Genomic DNA, 17,481 nt, shown 5'->3' on the forward strand with positions numbered 1-17,481 from the left:
AGACTTGCTCCCTGCAGCTCTTATCCCCAGACATGTGGTCCCACCCACTCCCATGCAAGTTAGTGGTGCTCGTGTGGCCTTACAGCGAGCTGATTCATTGCTCATGTGCCATACAGTGTAAGCATTGGCTGCACTTAGTTTCATGATTAATTGCATTACTTTTAAAAATAATTTTATAAATATTTTTGTAAGTATTTTATGGAGGAATACAATTTTTCACTTAAAAGATACACACAGCAACAGTAACAGGTACCATGCCAAAAAAATTGAGAGAGGGTTGTTCCACCACTTCCCAGCATGCTACAGGATGAGCTAAGTGTTTATGAAGCCAAAATGATACTGAGAAGGCATGAAAATACAAACTGGCAGCCCTAGAATCATCCTTCTACTGCTCAGGGAGCACAGGGCAAGCAGGCATTAAGACTGCAATATTCTTACGTAGCCAACTGGCTCATGAGAAAGACACCTCCTTTGACACCTGGCAATAGACTGGTAATCATCAAGCCCTGCCAAGATTTTGTTATGTGGCTTCAGGTACTTGAATCTTCAAACCATTCATTACCCAAACAAAGCAAAGGGCCAGCAGTATCTTGCAGTCCTTCCCTTCAGCATGTGCTACATATATTGTCTCATACTGTTCTGGACAATAGTATTGAGGAAACAATTGGTTAAAATGTCCTTCCTACAAAAAGTGTGTGGAAGAAGCTTTTTTCTCTTCACATTACCACAAACTTTATAATACTTCTCAGTTAAGAACTAATTGGGCACTATTATAAAACATCATGACTCTCATAAACACTGGGTTATCATTTTGGATGAGACCCTAGTTATGTTTCATAGCCAACAGCTAAACAAAAGGAGACTCCAAAACCTCCTGTGTGATCTGGCCTTGTTTCTCTTTGAGAACAGCAGATGCCTAAATAGAACATGCAGCCAAGGATGGGATGAGTGGGAATGGTAACTGCCTGAATTCAAATAAAAGGAAGTTGATATAACGCATATCGCATATTGCAGCAGTAAGTAGTAAAAGCTAACAGGCAACCTCTTAAACTCACAAGTCTGAACATGTTAGATATTGCAGTTCCTTCCATATTTTTTAATTACTTGGCATTGTCTAGATAGCGCACAAGAAAGAACAGCTGCAAATAGACTGTCCATTGTGCACTAAGTCAGAACAAAGGAATTTCTCTTCAGAGCTGTTCATCATAATGAGAGGTGCTAATTCCCATTTTCTAGAGTAGCATCTACAACAATTATATCTATTTTGAACATTGTCAGTTTTTCAGTAGAAAACAATACCATTTTTATCTACTTCCCTTAAATGTAACAAAAGTTCATGTGCTCCAGAAAGGCTAAAACCACTGCTCTGAACAGCCCTTTTCTCATCCTATTGAGTTCAGTGCTTAAGACAATAAAGCCTCTATGATATTAATTATAAATGTTGTTAAAGTCAAGCTTGACGGGATGGTTCTGGCAAAATTATTCTTAAAAGTCAAGATGGGATGGGAAGTGTGGAGCAGTTTCTCTAGAGTCTCTGCCACGTTACAAATTTCTGGGGTATGTCTGCTCCAGTGTTACAGAACTGTCTTGGGAATAGCCACAAGCAACTTGTTACGCGATCCACAGATTTCCTCCCACAAGATATATGTAGGTTCACCCGTCTGAAAGTATGCATAGAGGAGAAAGAATAAAACCTGAATTCAAGAGGGGCTTATCATCCCTCGGCAAACCTAACCCTGATAAAGATGTTGAGAAACAAAGGAAAATCCCAGGACAGTACAGGCAGCATTTTGTCATTTGCTGTGTACCATCTAAGGGGAGCTGGTGCAGGGAGCTTATGCAGGCAGCAGACCCTGCAGGAGTGATGCCCTCACATGATCTGCAGGGAAACCTTGGGAAGTTTGACCTTCCTCTTGGCAGCCTCCTGCAGGCCCCAGATTGCTTGTTGATGTTTTGTGCTTGTTGCTATTTTGCTTTCTTTGATCAGCACCAGTAGCAAGGTCTCCAGTTTTTATTCACAAGACTGAGACTTTGTGCACTGGTTAATTGACTCTTCTCATAAATTGTTTCAAAGGTTGTTATTTACTCATTAGGGACATGTCCCACTTTTCCATGAACGTGCCTAGCTACGTTTGTGCAATTGTAAGCACTGTTGATACCCCTTGATTTCAGTACGTGGCACACAAGGGATCAGTGCACACAGACCACAGAGAAGTTGTTCAACAAAGTATGACTATTGCAGATGCATAAAAGAAGTGAGCACTAAAGAAAGTATCAATGTTACAGTCTTGGGACTTTAAACAGACATATGTGACTCATGAAGTTAATTTGCATTATCACTGCAGGATTTATTTCACTGTTCCTAAATTTTCCTGAAGGAGTAAATTGGGTAGGAGTCAGCTCCATAGTTTAGACACCTCCTAAACTAGGTGACTACATGCTCTTTACACCTCTGAGCTCCCACTACAGTCAGGTGAGATCTAGTCAATACGGACAATGAAGCCCAAAGAGACCTGTAGTGACACCAAAGTAGTCATTTACATCTGATCTGCTGAGCATCTCTCCAGATTCACTGGATAAGATGGAAGCTTGGGCATACCTACATTGTAGTCACCAAAATTCAGGTGTCTGAATCCAGATCTAAATTCTACCATCAGTTTGTTACATTTAGTGATTTCTACTGGTCTTTTTTCTTTTACTTGGTTATTCTTTGGGTCAAAGGTTCTTTTTTCATTTATTTACTCTAAACTCTGACTGCTCCATCTTAAAGACTAGGGCTGATTCATTTCATGAATGGTTAATAGGAGAATAGATCACCAGCTCTTTTATAACATCCTTTTGTTGCTATCTTCTTTCTTCTATGTCTTTTCTCTTGAACAAATATATCTCTGTTCCTTTTCAAACCACTTATCACTACTGCTGTTCACCTTTGAATTGTCTCCACTTAGCCAATTGCTCAACTAGCAAGCTTTCAACAAAGCTGGATAATGTAGTTTCCTTCACCCTAGAGTTCATGACACTTCTTTATTAGGCCTTTCTCTGAAAAAGAGAAAATACTTTTTTCTCATGTCTTTCCCTCCCTCTCTGAAAATGCCTTACAGGAGAGACTGACTAGAAATGTGAGGACTCTAATCATGCAAATAGTAAGGTACAAAAGACTATAAAAAAACTTGCAATTTTCTTCTCTGTGATTTGCTACTGCTCTTTTGCACAAGACCCCCACAAATTTGTGCTGTTCTTCTGTGCCACAGTATCTAAATCTGTGAAAGAGGAATAATAATATTTAACTAGTTTAAAGGGGGGTTATGTGGCAAGAATCTTTATATGAAGCAGACAGTGACCTGACACTCATTCCTGGATAGCTGAAAACCTTTTTTAACTGCTGGATTGAAGCAAAGTGATGTGAAAGGCCTGTCAAGAGGGACAAATCCTGGTTCATGGAACATTATCATTAGCTGTAGGAAAAGAAAACATGGACGTGATCTATACTAGAGTCCGTCTCTCAGTGATCGATTTCTGGAAGGGGCCTGGTTCAGCATCCCCACCACTCTGTCAGTCTGGCGTGGTGTAAGAGCAGCTTGGAACAGCAAAGGACAGTTGGTGCCTGTAGAGGGAAGAATTTTCTGTCCTTTGATCATTTCAGCACCAGAGAATTGACTGGTGGCTGGAGTGCCTCGTAAAAATATATATAGACACACATACACTCACACGCATACACACTTACGTGATTTTTCTTGCAGTGTTCCTCCATAGCATGACATACATAATACAGAATAGTGACATGAGCTGCATATGCACTTTCAGTCGTGATCCTGACAAGAGCTCTTCACATGCTACAGTATTAATAGAGGAGGACTGCAGCAGAGGCATCCTAATTAACCTCTGTTTTTATGGATCATTGCCAGATCTTATGTGGAGCCATGAATGTTTAACTTACCTTAATGAGTAGCATGAAGGTTAAGATATCAAATGTGCTGGCCACATTTTTCTTGGCTTAGTGAACCTGTGCCCAGTGAACTATGTTTTATTTTAAATAAACGTTCTAAAGCCATTGCTCGATACCTTCTTAAGTGAATGCAAACAAGGAATGTAAGTTTTTCCTGTTGTGAAAGAACTACATTCTCCATTTTAGCCATATGTCTATGAAGAAATGGTCTTTTTTATGTTCTCTTATCACAGATTTCAAAAGCAGTTCAATAATAACCAGAATTTCTGTTTGCTTTCTTTCTTTTATCTTCTTTTCTTTTTGCATTTGTATTCCTATATGTCTTTCTACAAGGATAAGGTAGGAAATAACATACTTCTTTTTACAGTGAAAAGATTTTGTGCTATTGTGAAAGTATCTTCATAGGAGCTCATCGAACACTTTAATCATACGGCTCCCTGAAAGACTGATCTGATTTATTCAAAGAGTGGATTTATTATATGGTCATATTGAGCAATGTATCTTAATAGTGAAGGAATAAGAGAATATATAACCTAAGTGCCTTCTGTTATAGGAAGCTGAAGGAAACAAAATATCAAAAATATTTCTGGTTCCTGGAATGTCAATCAGCAGCTGTTCCCAAACATGCCATCTTAAGATGCCATGGGACATTTGCTTGAGAGTGGATCTACCTTAGGGCTAGCCATTCTTGTGAAAACCTGGGTTTCCAGGAGTGTAAAGGACCTCCTGAGGGACTGGTTTTCTTCTTGCTATCACAAACATTACATCCAGTGTTTACACATCAGAAGAGTTGAGGATAGCAGAATTCCCAGGTGGGAAAGGTAGAAAAAAGTCAAGACAATGCAGATGTTCTAAAATTAGTACAACCTGTATGGGGAAACAGAAGGTCTGAGCTGGGCTTTTTACCAGAATAAAGGATGAGCTCACTGCATGATAGCTCACTGCCTGCTCTATATCAGCTATCACTGCCTTTTTTTTTTTTCTCTCCCTGCTGAAGGCAGCCCTTGATTTAGTAAAGGTTTGTAGAACAGGTGGATTAAAGATTAGTAGAGTCTCCGTTCTCTCATCTTCCGTGTTTTCATGTTATGCAGGCAGGAGCCCAGAGGAAATCTGCCATCTCCGAGTGGAGCGTTATACACCTCCACTCCAGCAGAAGCTATTAACAACATATGTTTTGCCTTCGTAAGTAAACGTACAGTTCACCTCAGCAGGGGCTGCCGTCTAGACAAATATAGGTGTTTATCCACAATGGGTTTTCATCATAGTTGAGAATTGTTTATTAACTACAGACTAAGACTGCTCAGAGTGGGAATTCTTCATGATCTTCACTGTAAAAGTTGTAAGTTAGAAACAATATTGCATCCTACGAATGCTGGGGAGGGGTTCCTTCATTTTTTCAGATGTTTCATCTATGGCTGCATTTCATCCATAGCATCTAATCCTGCTGGCATCAAAAACAGGATTTTCATGATTGTTTTGCCTTTCTCTCTCATTCCACCTATCATCTGTCTTGCTCTCTCTGAACAACTTTTTTCCTTCGAGAAGGGACATACCCCACAGCCTGGATAATACTGGTTTATGTTATATTCTCCTAATATAAAGTTGCCCCGCAATGACCTCAACATCAGTTTCTCTGTCAGAAAACAGAAAGTGTATATAACATATTTAATCTTCCACAAGCAAACTGATAGTAGTATGTACTTTGGTACTTGTGAAGAGTGGCCCAGTCTTCATCCTTAAATATGGTCTCACTGGAGCGTGCTAAAACAACCATGGGGATAAGCAACTGCAGCCAGAAAGCAAGCTAAGCAGTGCTGAGCTAAATGACAGGATACCATTATGATGATAGGAGAACCTGAAAGCTCAGAATCAAAACACTTCCCTTTTGTAAGACTTAGGATTTCCATGTCAGGAAGCATTGTATTGCCCATGGAGTGTATTTTCACTTGTATTTACTCTATGGTACTCAGTAAGGACGGTGCTCTCCTTATAGCTGGTACAAGAATTAACCATATTCTTCTAAACCAACCTAAAATTGCCTTTTATCCTTGTATTTCTCCTGTGTGACCGAAATAGACCTTTAGGAGACCAAAGCTCTTCTGAGGTCTGAGAGATGAGGTACAAACAGAAGAAAAGACTGCTGCTAATGTAAGAAATAAGTAAGAAATATGCATAGAAAATGCAAATGTTGTATAAGTTAGGGTCTTCAGCCCAAGTTAAGGCAATAGGAATCAAAGAAAATGGCCATTGCCAAGAAGTGATGGCAAGAATGAATTTTTCACCTGGCTAGAGCAGGACACAAAGCAAGACCAGGCTGGCTTAGCTGACCAAAAAAAATCAGAAATTAGTGTTAAAATTTGGATCAAGCCTGCCTAGAAATGGTCATAAACAAAGCACACCTATTTACCATGTTTGTGGTAACTTAGTTTCATACTAGTAATTAAATTTTATAAGATGGGCTCTGTCCTGAACCAGGGCTTCTCTGGAATTGAGCTTATGTCCTACTTTGCAGCTCCTTCTCTGTTAAGAATTTCTTGATGCTAGTGGTAATGAAGAGTTTGTTTCCTTACAGTTTAAAAGCTTGAGTAAGACTTAGCCCTAAAGAGCTACAATCTATTAGAATTTCTGAACATCTTAAAACTTATAAGGCTATTTCCAGGACTTATGCTTTTTCTCATCAAATATTCATATGACATTATTTTGAATTACTTATTTTATTACATATTCATACTTTCAGTAAAGAGATTTTGAAACCTTTGGACATTTTCTTCTCTGAAACTGATTTCTTGACATTTTTTTGCTCCCACTTCATATCTGGGTTGAACACTGACGTCAATTCCCAAACTTCCAATGGGCCTTTCTTAAAGTGTGATGGGTGGGGTGGGGTGGAGTGGGATGGAGAAAGGGTTTATGGAAATAGCTGCCTTTCCTAAGTATGAAAGGGAAGAGTTGGTCTGGAAACCACCTCCACCCCCCATATGGGTTGGTGTTATATAAGTGCTTTCTCCACAGTAGTATCACTAAATTGCTTTGAAAATACAGGAGGACATTCACACTGCACTGTATTTCTTCCATGGGCATTGCCTGGGAAGACTTTCTTCATAGGTGTCTTCCATCTCTTTACAGCATCCATATGTACCTGATTTGGAAGTTCATATCTGGCCTTCCCTAGACCTATCCTATTTCCCAAAATGGCATCTGAAATTTGGTGATAAGTAGCTTACAGAACCGACATTCTTTTCTTCAGTTCAATAAGATATCACTCTTTGCAATCCTGTAAAGCAAAAGATGGTTAATAGTTTGAAGCCAGTTCAGTGAAAAACTGCTAGCTTGTCCTCAGAGTGATTTGGAGCAATATATTCCAATACCGGACAAATCTGGTTAATCTAGAAAAGAAAGACTGAGGGCAAGAGGACACAATAACAGTATTTCAGTACAGAAAGATTGTTACAGAGAAGAAGGCAATCAATGATTATCTATACCCACTTTGAAAGGATAAAAAGAAAGCTTAATTTGCAGAGAAACAGATTTGGGTGGGATACTTGCAAAATCTGCCAAAGCTGTCAAAGTCATGAGCCACTGAAACAGAGACATTGTAAAATCTCTCAAGGGATGATCTAGGGCTTTCATGAAAGAATTCAATAATCTTTCAAGGGCTTTCCTGGCCCTACTTAGATGTGGCTAGTCGTTATATTATGACAGGGGCTGAAAAACAGCACTTTTGTGTATATGTATACATATACACTAATACTATACATATATGTACATGAATACACACTGATGTACTGTATATATACCCACTAATAATAAACTAATATACACTGATACTCTACTAATATACGTTAATAGTATACATTATTAATAAACATGTGCATGTATATAATTATATGTCACTTCAACTTGTCTCAAAAATTTACTCTTCCTGAGTGTTCCTGAGACACAGACAAAGTTCATTAGAAATGCTGAATATGTTCTCCAGTCTTCTTAGGAGAGAGGAACAGTTTGAATGGCTTTATTTAAATTCATTTTCATTCTTCCTTACCTAAATCAGTCAGTCAAGAGTCACGCTAGCCCTGAGTCCTGGATGCGCAACCTGCAAATGCCAGCTCAGGGAGCTCATGCACCTTCCTTCAGCAGCAGAGCATATGACTGAACCTATTGCACATGAGCAGAAGAGTCAGCCTTTCTCAGAACTGTATAACACATCTATGTGTATGGAAAGAACTAAGGGACTCGAATTACAAGTATAACTAAAGAACTGATTTTCATAATTGTGGTCTAGCACCAGAGACGTGTGTGTGCTCACACAGTAGACTTACATCACCAGTTCTCTGGGTGATCCAGCAGCTTCTTGGCTAGCCATCTGTATAGATGGTGTAACAGACTGGTTGGACACAATGGACTAACTTGAAACCACCCCAAAAGCAGGGGATTGACTGAACCTTCACAATTAAATATTGATGGACTCTTAAGGGAGATGGGAATTTTGGGCAGTTCTAGAAATTCCCAGATGCAACTCCTGCTTTGTCTCGTCCCATTTATATGTCTAAGTGTGTTAATTAATATTCTGGGTGGAGAGTCTGATCCAGGACCTTTTCTAGGTGATTCCTGCTGCTGTAGTGATTAAATTGTGCATAGATAAGACATTTGTAAATACCCAACAGAAAATGTCCTTGCAGAAATGGTCTATGGAACTAGTCTTTTGTAGGTAGCTTAGATATTTAATAAATGTTAAGTATGTGGTTAAATATACCAATAGTGATGAATTATGTAGGACTGGGGCTGTCACATGGGATCATGGGCTAGCCAGGTTATAAGAACTGTCATAAGAACTGTTATAAGAACAGTCATGTGAGGAGTCTCTGCTGACCTAGCTGAAAACACTACCATGAGGACCCTTGCAATGGAGGCTCCCGCTGCCACCAGCAACCAATTGTCTGTTTTGGGAGATTTCAGACTGTATGTGAGCATCGCTCTATGCAAACATCACAATAAATTAGTTTCTTCTCGACAGGCACTCTGCCATGAATGTCTGTACAATGAATGAATGAAAGCCTATCTGCTCCCTTAGGGCCTAAAAGATGGCCAGGAGCAGGGTGTCATATGCAGAACAACCCATTATCCCAGCTCCCACATGCCTTTGGGTGAGGGAGAAGGCTATATATTCCATAAACTGTTTTGGTGGCTGCTGTTGTACAGCCCTTACTGTATGATGTGAACAGATGTGAATCCGTTATGGGACAGGAAGGTCGTACAAGGCCTTTGGGAAAACAGAACAGTCAACTCTGGGTCAGCAGAACAGCTTAGCCCACAATCTGTCCTGGGGGGATCTTCAAAAAAGAGGTGAAGTGGGCCACAAGCCAAATGAGTCGTCCCGGAAACCTGCTTCACTGACACATATAAATGCTTATTTCTGAGATTACATATGGAGTTTTCAAGGAACTTTGAAACCCAGTCCCATTTGTCAAAATGATATAAGCACTTCAATGCCACAGACTATTGAGAAGACTAAGATTCCTAAGTCGCTTTAAAACTTAGTTCCTGTTAACTGTTGTAACCTTATTAACATACAAACTAGTCTATGGCTAAATCTTTCCCATAAAACATTTCTTAGGTGTGCATTAGTTTATATTATCCCTGTCTTTAACCTCTGACAATACAACTAATCTTTGTCTAAATGCTGTCCTTTTCACTAAGTGGAGTCACGTTCCTCTGCATATTTTTTCCTTTATTTATTCTCCAGTTTTATTATTAATTATACAGTTTATGAATGCTAAACACACAGTCTGTAGTTCTGATAAATAAGCAACAATTAAAATCTGATCCTACTTGCTGCTGAGGACTTTCAAATTCCTCTGGCCTGTATCTGTTAATCAAGCTACCACTGCCTGAAATGCAGTGCTTGATATGTTTGTAAGTGATGTTTAGTGAGAAGCTTGTAATGGAGGTAATAAGTAGGATGGATCTTTAAATAATCAACAAATAAGCTTATAACATTAGAGGGAAGAACATCTAGGAAGGGAAGGAGAGAGAAGGGTCCATATTCTGGACTCAGGTTGGTAATGTGAATTATCACAAATGGTCTAAACTAGAATTTTTAGAGTGGAGGGTCATATTTTAAATTGCCAGTTACACAGCTCTTTAAATAGGGCAGAGCTCAATCAGTTTCCTGTGAAGTATTAATTCAGACTGATACTGACACTTTGGTTTCCTCTTTGTTTTAGGAACGGCTGGTGCTCTCTGTCTTACCGCGGTTTGTAGTCCTGGAAATGATAAATGATATGACCAACGTAGAAGATGAACATTTGCAACACCAGTTTCATAAGATCTACATTCATCGTTATGAGAATGTCAGGTGGGTGGAGGAGTCTCTCTTTAATGGTTAAGGTCGCAGATGTTGCTAAGGGTCTCTTTTTTGAGAGTTGCCCTTCTGTTGCTTTATTAATTCACAAATTAGAAAATTAGTGTACCCTTGTTTAATCCCTGAGCAGATAGGCACTTTGGTGCCTTCTTTTACTCATCTGGATGGCTGGATGCCTTTGCCATGGCAAGACCCATTTGAACTTCACACTGGGCCTGAACCAGTTGTGTATTTTTTCACTTTAGTTAAGTGGTCAGGGTTGCACAGAAAGTGGGGCCCTGCCTGCACATGGACACATATTCTGCCACAACCTTCTGGTTGACCCCACACGCTGAGAAATGAGATGGAGACTTGTAAGATGCTCTCAAAGATGTAGACATGTCATGTGGCTCCTCTGTTTAGTAGCCATTTTCATTCAATCATTCTTATTATTGTTTTCCTAATTCCATTTCTCTATTTTATTCCCCTCTCTAAATCTTGTCTCTACTGAAACTAGTTAGTGGGAAGGTGGTAGTTATCCTATGAGCTGATATTCAAGGTAATAAGTCCTAATTGTAATTTACACCAGAATGATCAGCTTCCACTTCATGATGTTACAGAATCTCTGATTTTATTGTAGTTCCTGACCATCAGAATATTTAGCTAAGCCAATAATATTTTCCATAAGTTTGCCCCAAACCACATGGGCAAATGGTTGAGTGGCCAACACTGAACGAAGTGAAAAATAAGCGTCCTTGGATATGAAGGAAGATGGTTTGCTAGGAAAGCATGTACTTTGCCTTTTGATGAAACCCAAATATAACTTTGTCTGGACAAGTTCAATAACCATAATTTCAACTTCTGCAAAAGAGTAAATTGATTATCTGCTTCTTCTGTGGCCTTGCAGTAGCTCAGACATATTATTTTATTAAATCTGGTGGAAAGTATCAAGGACCCTTAAAAAGGTTTGAATTGCACTAAATTAAGATGTCTTCTATTACCCTTTTTCATTCTCAGAGTAAGTGTTGCTGTAGAAGAACCAAAATAGGGAGAAGATGGCTCTTCTGTTTGAACGGGAAAGAGTTGTAGTCAGGGGTGAAAAGTCAAAACATAATTTATGCTTGAAAAAGACTTAAAATGAAGACTCTGCATGCTTTAGAGTACAGATACTGGTTGGTTCTTATACAAGCTACCAGGGACTAGATCTTTTCAAAACCGGGTTTCACCTTATTTTTTCCTAAATATTGAGGACTGAACGGTACCTAAGCCAATGCTATATGAATCCCTAAAATTAGTATCCAGTTAGTTTTTTGTTGTTTTGATAGTGAAAACTGTAGAAATTCGTTGTTTGAAAATCTTATTTTTTATCAATTTAGACTATTTTTAATATTCATTCCTCTTTGGGTAGTTTGGTACTTTACTTTTTAATTTTGTTTTTTGTCACTAGTAAAAATCCTTCAGGCACCCAATTTAATGCACCTAAAGTCAAAGTATTATCACACCGGGCTCCCCGTGAAGTCAATGGAAAGATCAAGGAATCATCCAAATAAAGATTCATGCCTTAAATAGAGGGTACTATACTTCTAACTCAGGTATTTCTGTCAAGTCTCTAAAATTAGATGCAATAAAGCTGGCCTGAGCCTGGTATATATCATGACTGTCATGAATTGTCTGTTGTCTCAGGATTTGAGTCTTGTATGGCACATAGATAAGTAAAGCCTGAAAATCACACTAAAAAATGAAATCACTGAAGTCAAACCCACTGTAAAAAACAGCTATATATAAACACACCCTCAAAGAACACTGTCAGATACTAACAGACAGGTGGGTGCCAAGTCTATCTGTTTATACAGCCCTCTATATTATGGGTGCACTATACCTCAGTCTTCTCACTGATAAATGGGAATAACTGTTCTTATTAAGGCTTAGCTATATCTTCCTGAATGGTTTGAGAATCCAAAGCTGCATAACACACATTTTTGGCAAAACCCTTTTTCATACTTGGTAGTATTTCTTTAGTCCCTTCAATATTTATATTCAGGACTCCAGAATCTCCAAAAGTGTAGAGCAAAGGTAGCATGACTTTAAAATGATCATTCACTAATAAATTACTAGAAGGTAATTTAGGACATTCAATTATCAAAGGTAATAGATTGCAATATTAATCTCTGTTCTTTTTTTAGCATTCTTTTTGCAGATGTTAAAGGATTCACCAACCTCTCCACAACTCTGTCAGCCCAGGAGCTGGTCCGAATGCTGAATGAACTCTTTGCCAGATTTGATCGACTAGCACATGTGAGTTAAACACAGCTTATTTGCAAAAGGATAGGAAGTCAACTCTGTATTTGGGAGCTTTGGGAAATACCCTCTGATCACTTTGAACAGTATTCATCCAGATGTTCCCCATTGGGGTTTTATACAGCCATTGAGGTTGGAAGACACTGACAAGTTTTATCAGAAGTGATGAGTTCTGGTAGCAAGTGAAAGCTCAGATAGTCATCAGGACTTTGTGCTTCTGCAGTGCTAGACCAAGACTGGTATGAAAGCAGATCGCTTACTACAGTTTCTAAGGAAGTTTCATAGTTCTGGTCCTTGCTGGAAAATGATTTTTTTTTAAGACTATAGCTTTATTTTGACTTTTCTTCTAAGAACTGAGGAAGTTTAAAAGACCTATTCATTAAAAGGTCATATAATCAGCCACCACAGTCATTGCAATGGTTAGTTACTAGCAGGTTTTACAATATTTAGGTTGCATTCAGGTTTTACAATATTTAGGTTGCATTCTGTCTAACTCAACAATGAAATTAATTAAACACAGTAATTTATTACATTAGGAAAATTAGTTGCTACTTTATTAGTACTGATTAGAAAAAAAGCAAAGCATAGAAATACATGCTCAGTTTTGCTAGGCTTGCATTTTCTTTTCTTCTTTTTTATGGTTCTTTGGTCAAAGTTTCATTTCACGTGACTATCTTTAGGTGTCAACATCTGAGCTGGCTAATAAGGCTGCTAGTGTAGGCAATGAAGTACATTTAATAGAGTTTAGCTTATAATTTATCCAATCAAATGTAGGCGCCTACTATGGGAAACCAGGAATTACATTCTGAATATCATTTACCATGCTCTCTATTTACTATAAAGGGAGCCTGGAGTGGCTTGCTCTGATGTACATATCTACATCCCTCACTGATTTTTATACATTTCTGGTTCAGGTGTACAGGGTATTTGTGCATGTGTTGCACAGACATCAGTAAGACCCTTGGTGTCATCTCTTAGCTTGCAAATTAAAGTCAAGAAAGGCAAGACTTCTGTAATTATTCAAAGCTCTTTTGAGTCAGCTATTTTTATCTCAAATAGCAATGTGTTTTCTCATGTACAGAGTGATGCCATAACCCATTGCCTGGACACTGGCAAATTGGTAAATGCAATTTACAATATTTGTTTTGCAAACAAAAAAAACCTCCTCAACTCTGATCTACATTAGAAACCAAGCAGGGTGAAAGAAGTTACCTCAGTCCTGTCTTTTAGAAAGCTTATAGGAGTAATGTCTGCCTCTGTATGGCTTGACAAAAATAGCTACCCGAACTGAAGAAACATATTTTAAACCAAATTAAATGTATGTATGTCACAGAAGTATTTTAGGAAGAATATGTACACGATATGATTTATTGCCTTGCTTTACATTTCAATTTTGCCTAGCATTCTTGGTAGAACAGATTCTTCTTTCACGATCATAAACCCCATTTTCTAATCATTCCATAAACTATTTTTAACCAATAGAGATTTTGTATAGAAGGACTAGATCCAATAAAGTAGGTAAGAACAAAGAAGGCATTTACATCTAGAAGTGTAATCCAGAGAATCCTCCCTCGCTTGCCACTTAACCCTGAAGGCACTTCCCTGCTTGGTTTCAATATTGATTATGTTCCTTGTTTGTGACTTCCGAGACCTGGATGTCATGATACCTGCCTGATGGCCTGTCAATAGAGATGCCCAAGAGCCCTAGAGAGGAACAGAAGCTCTACATGGTTTTTGGTGTTTCTGTCCAACCCAAGGAGATGAACTCTCCCTCTGCAGTTTATAGGAAACCAAGACTCCTCACTCAGGGTTCTGGACTCTTATGGAGGGGCCAGCTGCCTAAAATATAAGGGCTTAAATCTTGTGTTGAACTTAAACTTTGCCTTTGGAAAATTTTGGAAGTGGACACAGACTGGTCCATGACCCAAATTTTAAGGACTTGTGATTTAAATGAACCTACCAACCTACCCAACTGATATTGTACAAAGCTTCACACCTAGTAAAGGTGTATCTTTTGGAAAAATACCCAGTCTTCATCTGAAGGTCCCAGGAGATGGAGAAGTACTTGTGTATCTTGGGAGTCTATTCCAGTACCTTAATACTCTCACTGTTAATTCAGTATGACTTGTTTCTCATTTGATTTTTTCCAACTTTGAATTACATCCATTAATTCTTGCTATGACCTGTTTTTCCTAGACAAAAGAATCATCTTGTAGCCACTGATTTTCTCTGGGAACACATTTGTGTGCCTTGGTCAAGCCACTTTTCAGGTTTCCTTTCGATAAAAGAAACAGACCAAGCTCATTACAAAGCTTTTTCCTTGTAAGATTTATTCTTTCAACTAATTTTTTGGGACTAGTTTTCTGCACTGCCTCCAATTTTTCAGACTTTCTTTTAAGGCATAGGTACTAGCACTGAAACCAGTGTTCCTGGACTAACCGCCACTAGTGTGGTGGAGGCAGATCATCACCTTTTCTCCTGTTCTCTCTTTCCTTGATCATTGTCCAAAGATCACATTTCTGAACATACAGTGATGACACTATTTTATTGAAACATATTATTTTGGGTTTTTATGGTCTTGCTGTCTTGTTATGACCACCATGTCTGCATGGTAATTGATCATTCTATCAGTCTTATTCCTTCTGCAAATGTCATTAGCAATGTTTTCATACTTGCCTGTAAATCCTTGACAGGCTTTTTGGAAAGTGGTCCTTTCAAGACCTCCCTGGAAGGATCTTGCACTAATGAGGATTACACATTCACATCTAGATTTCAGATCGATCACTTAACTGGTTCTTAATCAGCTTAGCTAGAGTTACCATAACTCTTTAAAAAGACACTGTTACTCAAATTCTTGGGTTTTGCTAAGAATTATCATCAAAGCAAAGAGGTCAATTGCAGAAAGCTTGAGGCAGTTTTAAGGAAAAAGATTTTAAGGAAAATCCTTCTAAATCCTTATTTACTTCTAAATAAAAGTAGTATTTTATAATCCTATATAAAGGATTGTTTGATCTGCTCTGTTGTCTTATATAAATCATGTAATATTAAAGAAGACACTATTTCACAGCTTACTGAAGAATGTAATTTAGCTTAGTTTCTTGCTTCTCTTATTCAACCTTCCTTTTTCTTGTACAATGCAGAAGCAATGAGAGCTCTGAGATTTTTTTTAATCTTCAGTCGGTCACATCAAGTATTATGGCATATGTTGATGCATATAATTAATAACAACAAATTCAATAATATCTGTATCATTGTCAGAGAATATTTTAAATAAAAATTAGAACTCAGTTCAATATTTCTTATAAGAAAGAAATGTAATGTTATGTACAGCTACTTCCCCTTTCTAATCACTCTATGATATTTATAAAAGATTTATAGTTATTAAAAAGAAAAGTGACAGTTAGAAAAGAAGAAAAATAAGTTGGCATAAAACAGAACTGAAGAAAAGATTTCTCTACATATCCATCTACTGGAAGGCCTGAACAGAAACTTAATTAATATTAATATTTTCCTTCGGCAGAAATTTTGAGGAGAGAAGGGAAATAAGATGACATTTGGTAAGATACTTAAGCCTAAAAAAGGTCCTGCTTTGATGAAATAATAATTTTGAACGTTTGTTTTTCCTCTGCCTTTTCTGCAGTGCTAGATGTCAGCTGACACTATGATTTAAATTGTTTGTCATATTTCTAAATGTATCTACACCGTGTGTAGACTTAGTTTCAGATATGACAAAGAGGAAAGAGTAAAACCCTAGAGAAGCAGACATTTGTAAGCTTTGTCACAACAGCAGCTGAGATGCAGGCCAACATCACTGAGACCTAAAGATAAAATCAAGCCACAGCATTTTATTTTAGACAAATACACAAAAATGAACAAACAGACAGTCTTAGATTTGAGTTTGGACCCATCCTTAATATGAAGCATTGATGCTGAAACAGAAATCTTCCCTTGAAAGATTAAAATCCATGGGTTTCATATAACAATAAAATTACTGGCCTGTAAGACACTTCATCTCCTTACAGTCTCGTCGCCTCTCATACGATAAACCAGAATAACACTACTTCTTACTCAGAGGAACAGTAGAAGCTGAATGGAAAATTCACAGTTTAATATGAGCCTTTTTTCTCTTTATGTTACTAGCTTAGTGTTAGCGGGAGAGTTATTTATGTAATATGAACCACAGGTTGCTTTTGCTTTTTAAAGATTTTTCTTTTTTCTAAGAGAGGTGGTCTTTTTCTGTAACCTTGGTTAAATTCTCTCTTGTGAGACTGCAGACAACCTGCCAAAAATTCCTCCAAAAGTGTATTACTCATCTTACTTGTGACTAGCATTTCCAGGGGTGAAAACCAGAATAACTAGCAGGCTCCATAAGGATGCATCTCTTCTATGACCCCAGTACAATACCTGCACCAGCTGGTATCAAAGAGGGAAGAGTGGAGGGCGTTAAAGGCTCTTTTGTCTCCCCAGTGAAGACACTCCTGTTGCAGTGCTTTACTCTTCCCAGCCACATTCAACATCTGAGCTGGCAGTGCTTTGTTCTTTTGTGAAATGATCTTCAAGCACATAACCCGCAGGACTCTAGAGACTCCCTAAAAAAACCTGTCCTTTTAAACATATATGCCAGTAAATAAAGGTGTGAATTTCTTCATGCGTATATGTTTGGGGTGCTGTATTGAGAAGCAGAGTTAAGTGCATTATGAGTGTACATACATGATATTTAGTTAATTATAAGGACATTGTATGAATTCATAGTAATGGGAGAGAGTGAATGTTCTTTTTGCGGTGCTTAATTCTAGGGTGTTTTCCCTCCTCACCAGTGTCAACAATTAATTGTCTAATGCTAGTGAATAAACAACACTATTAAACAATGTTCCTACTAAAGTTATAGTATTTCAGA

General features: G+C 38.1%; 1 protein-coding gene across 1 annotated transcript in view; it reads left to right on the forward strand.

The window, feature by feature from the left end:
* ADCY8 (adenylate cyclase 8) overlaps positions 1–17,481 on the forward strand; it is a gene marked incomplete at its 3' end in the record, with an annotated part of 132,402 nt that overhangs the window by 41,967 nt on the left and 72,954 nt on the right. Inside the window, exons 3-4 of the mRNA XM_082304201.1 lie at positions 10,171–10,301; positions 12,470–12,581. Coding sequence (XP_082160327.1) covers positions 10,171–10,301; positions 12,470–12,581 — 243 coding nt within the window. The remainder of the gene's footprint in view (positions 1–10,170; positions 10,302–12,469; positions 12,582–17,481) is intronic.

Source organism: Platalea leucorodia (assembly GCF_965183815.1).
Source record: "Platalea leucorodia genome assembly, chromosome: 1".
Classification (NCBI taxonomy): domain Eukaryota; kingdom Metazoa; phylum Chordata; class Aves; order Pelecaniformes; family Threskiornithidae; genus Platalea; species Platalea leucorodia.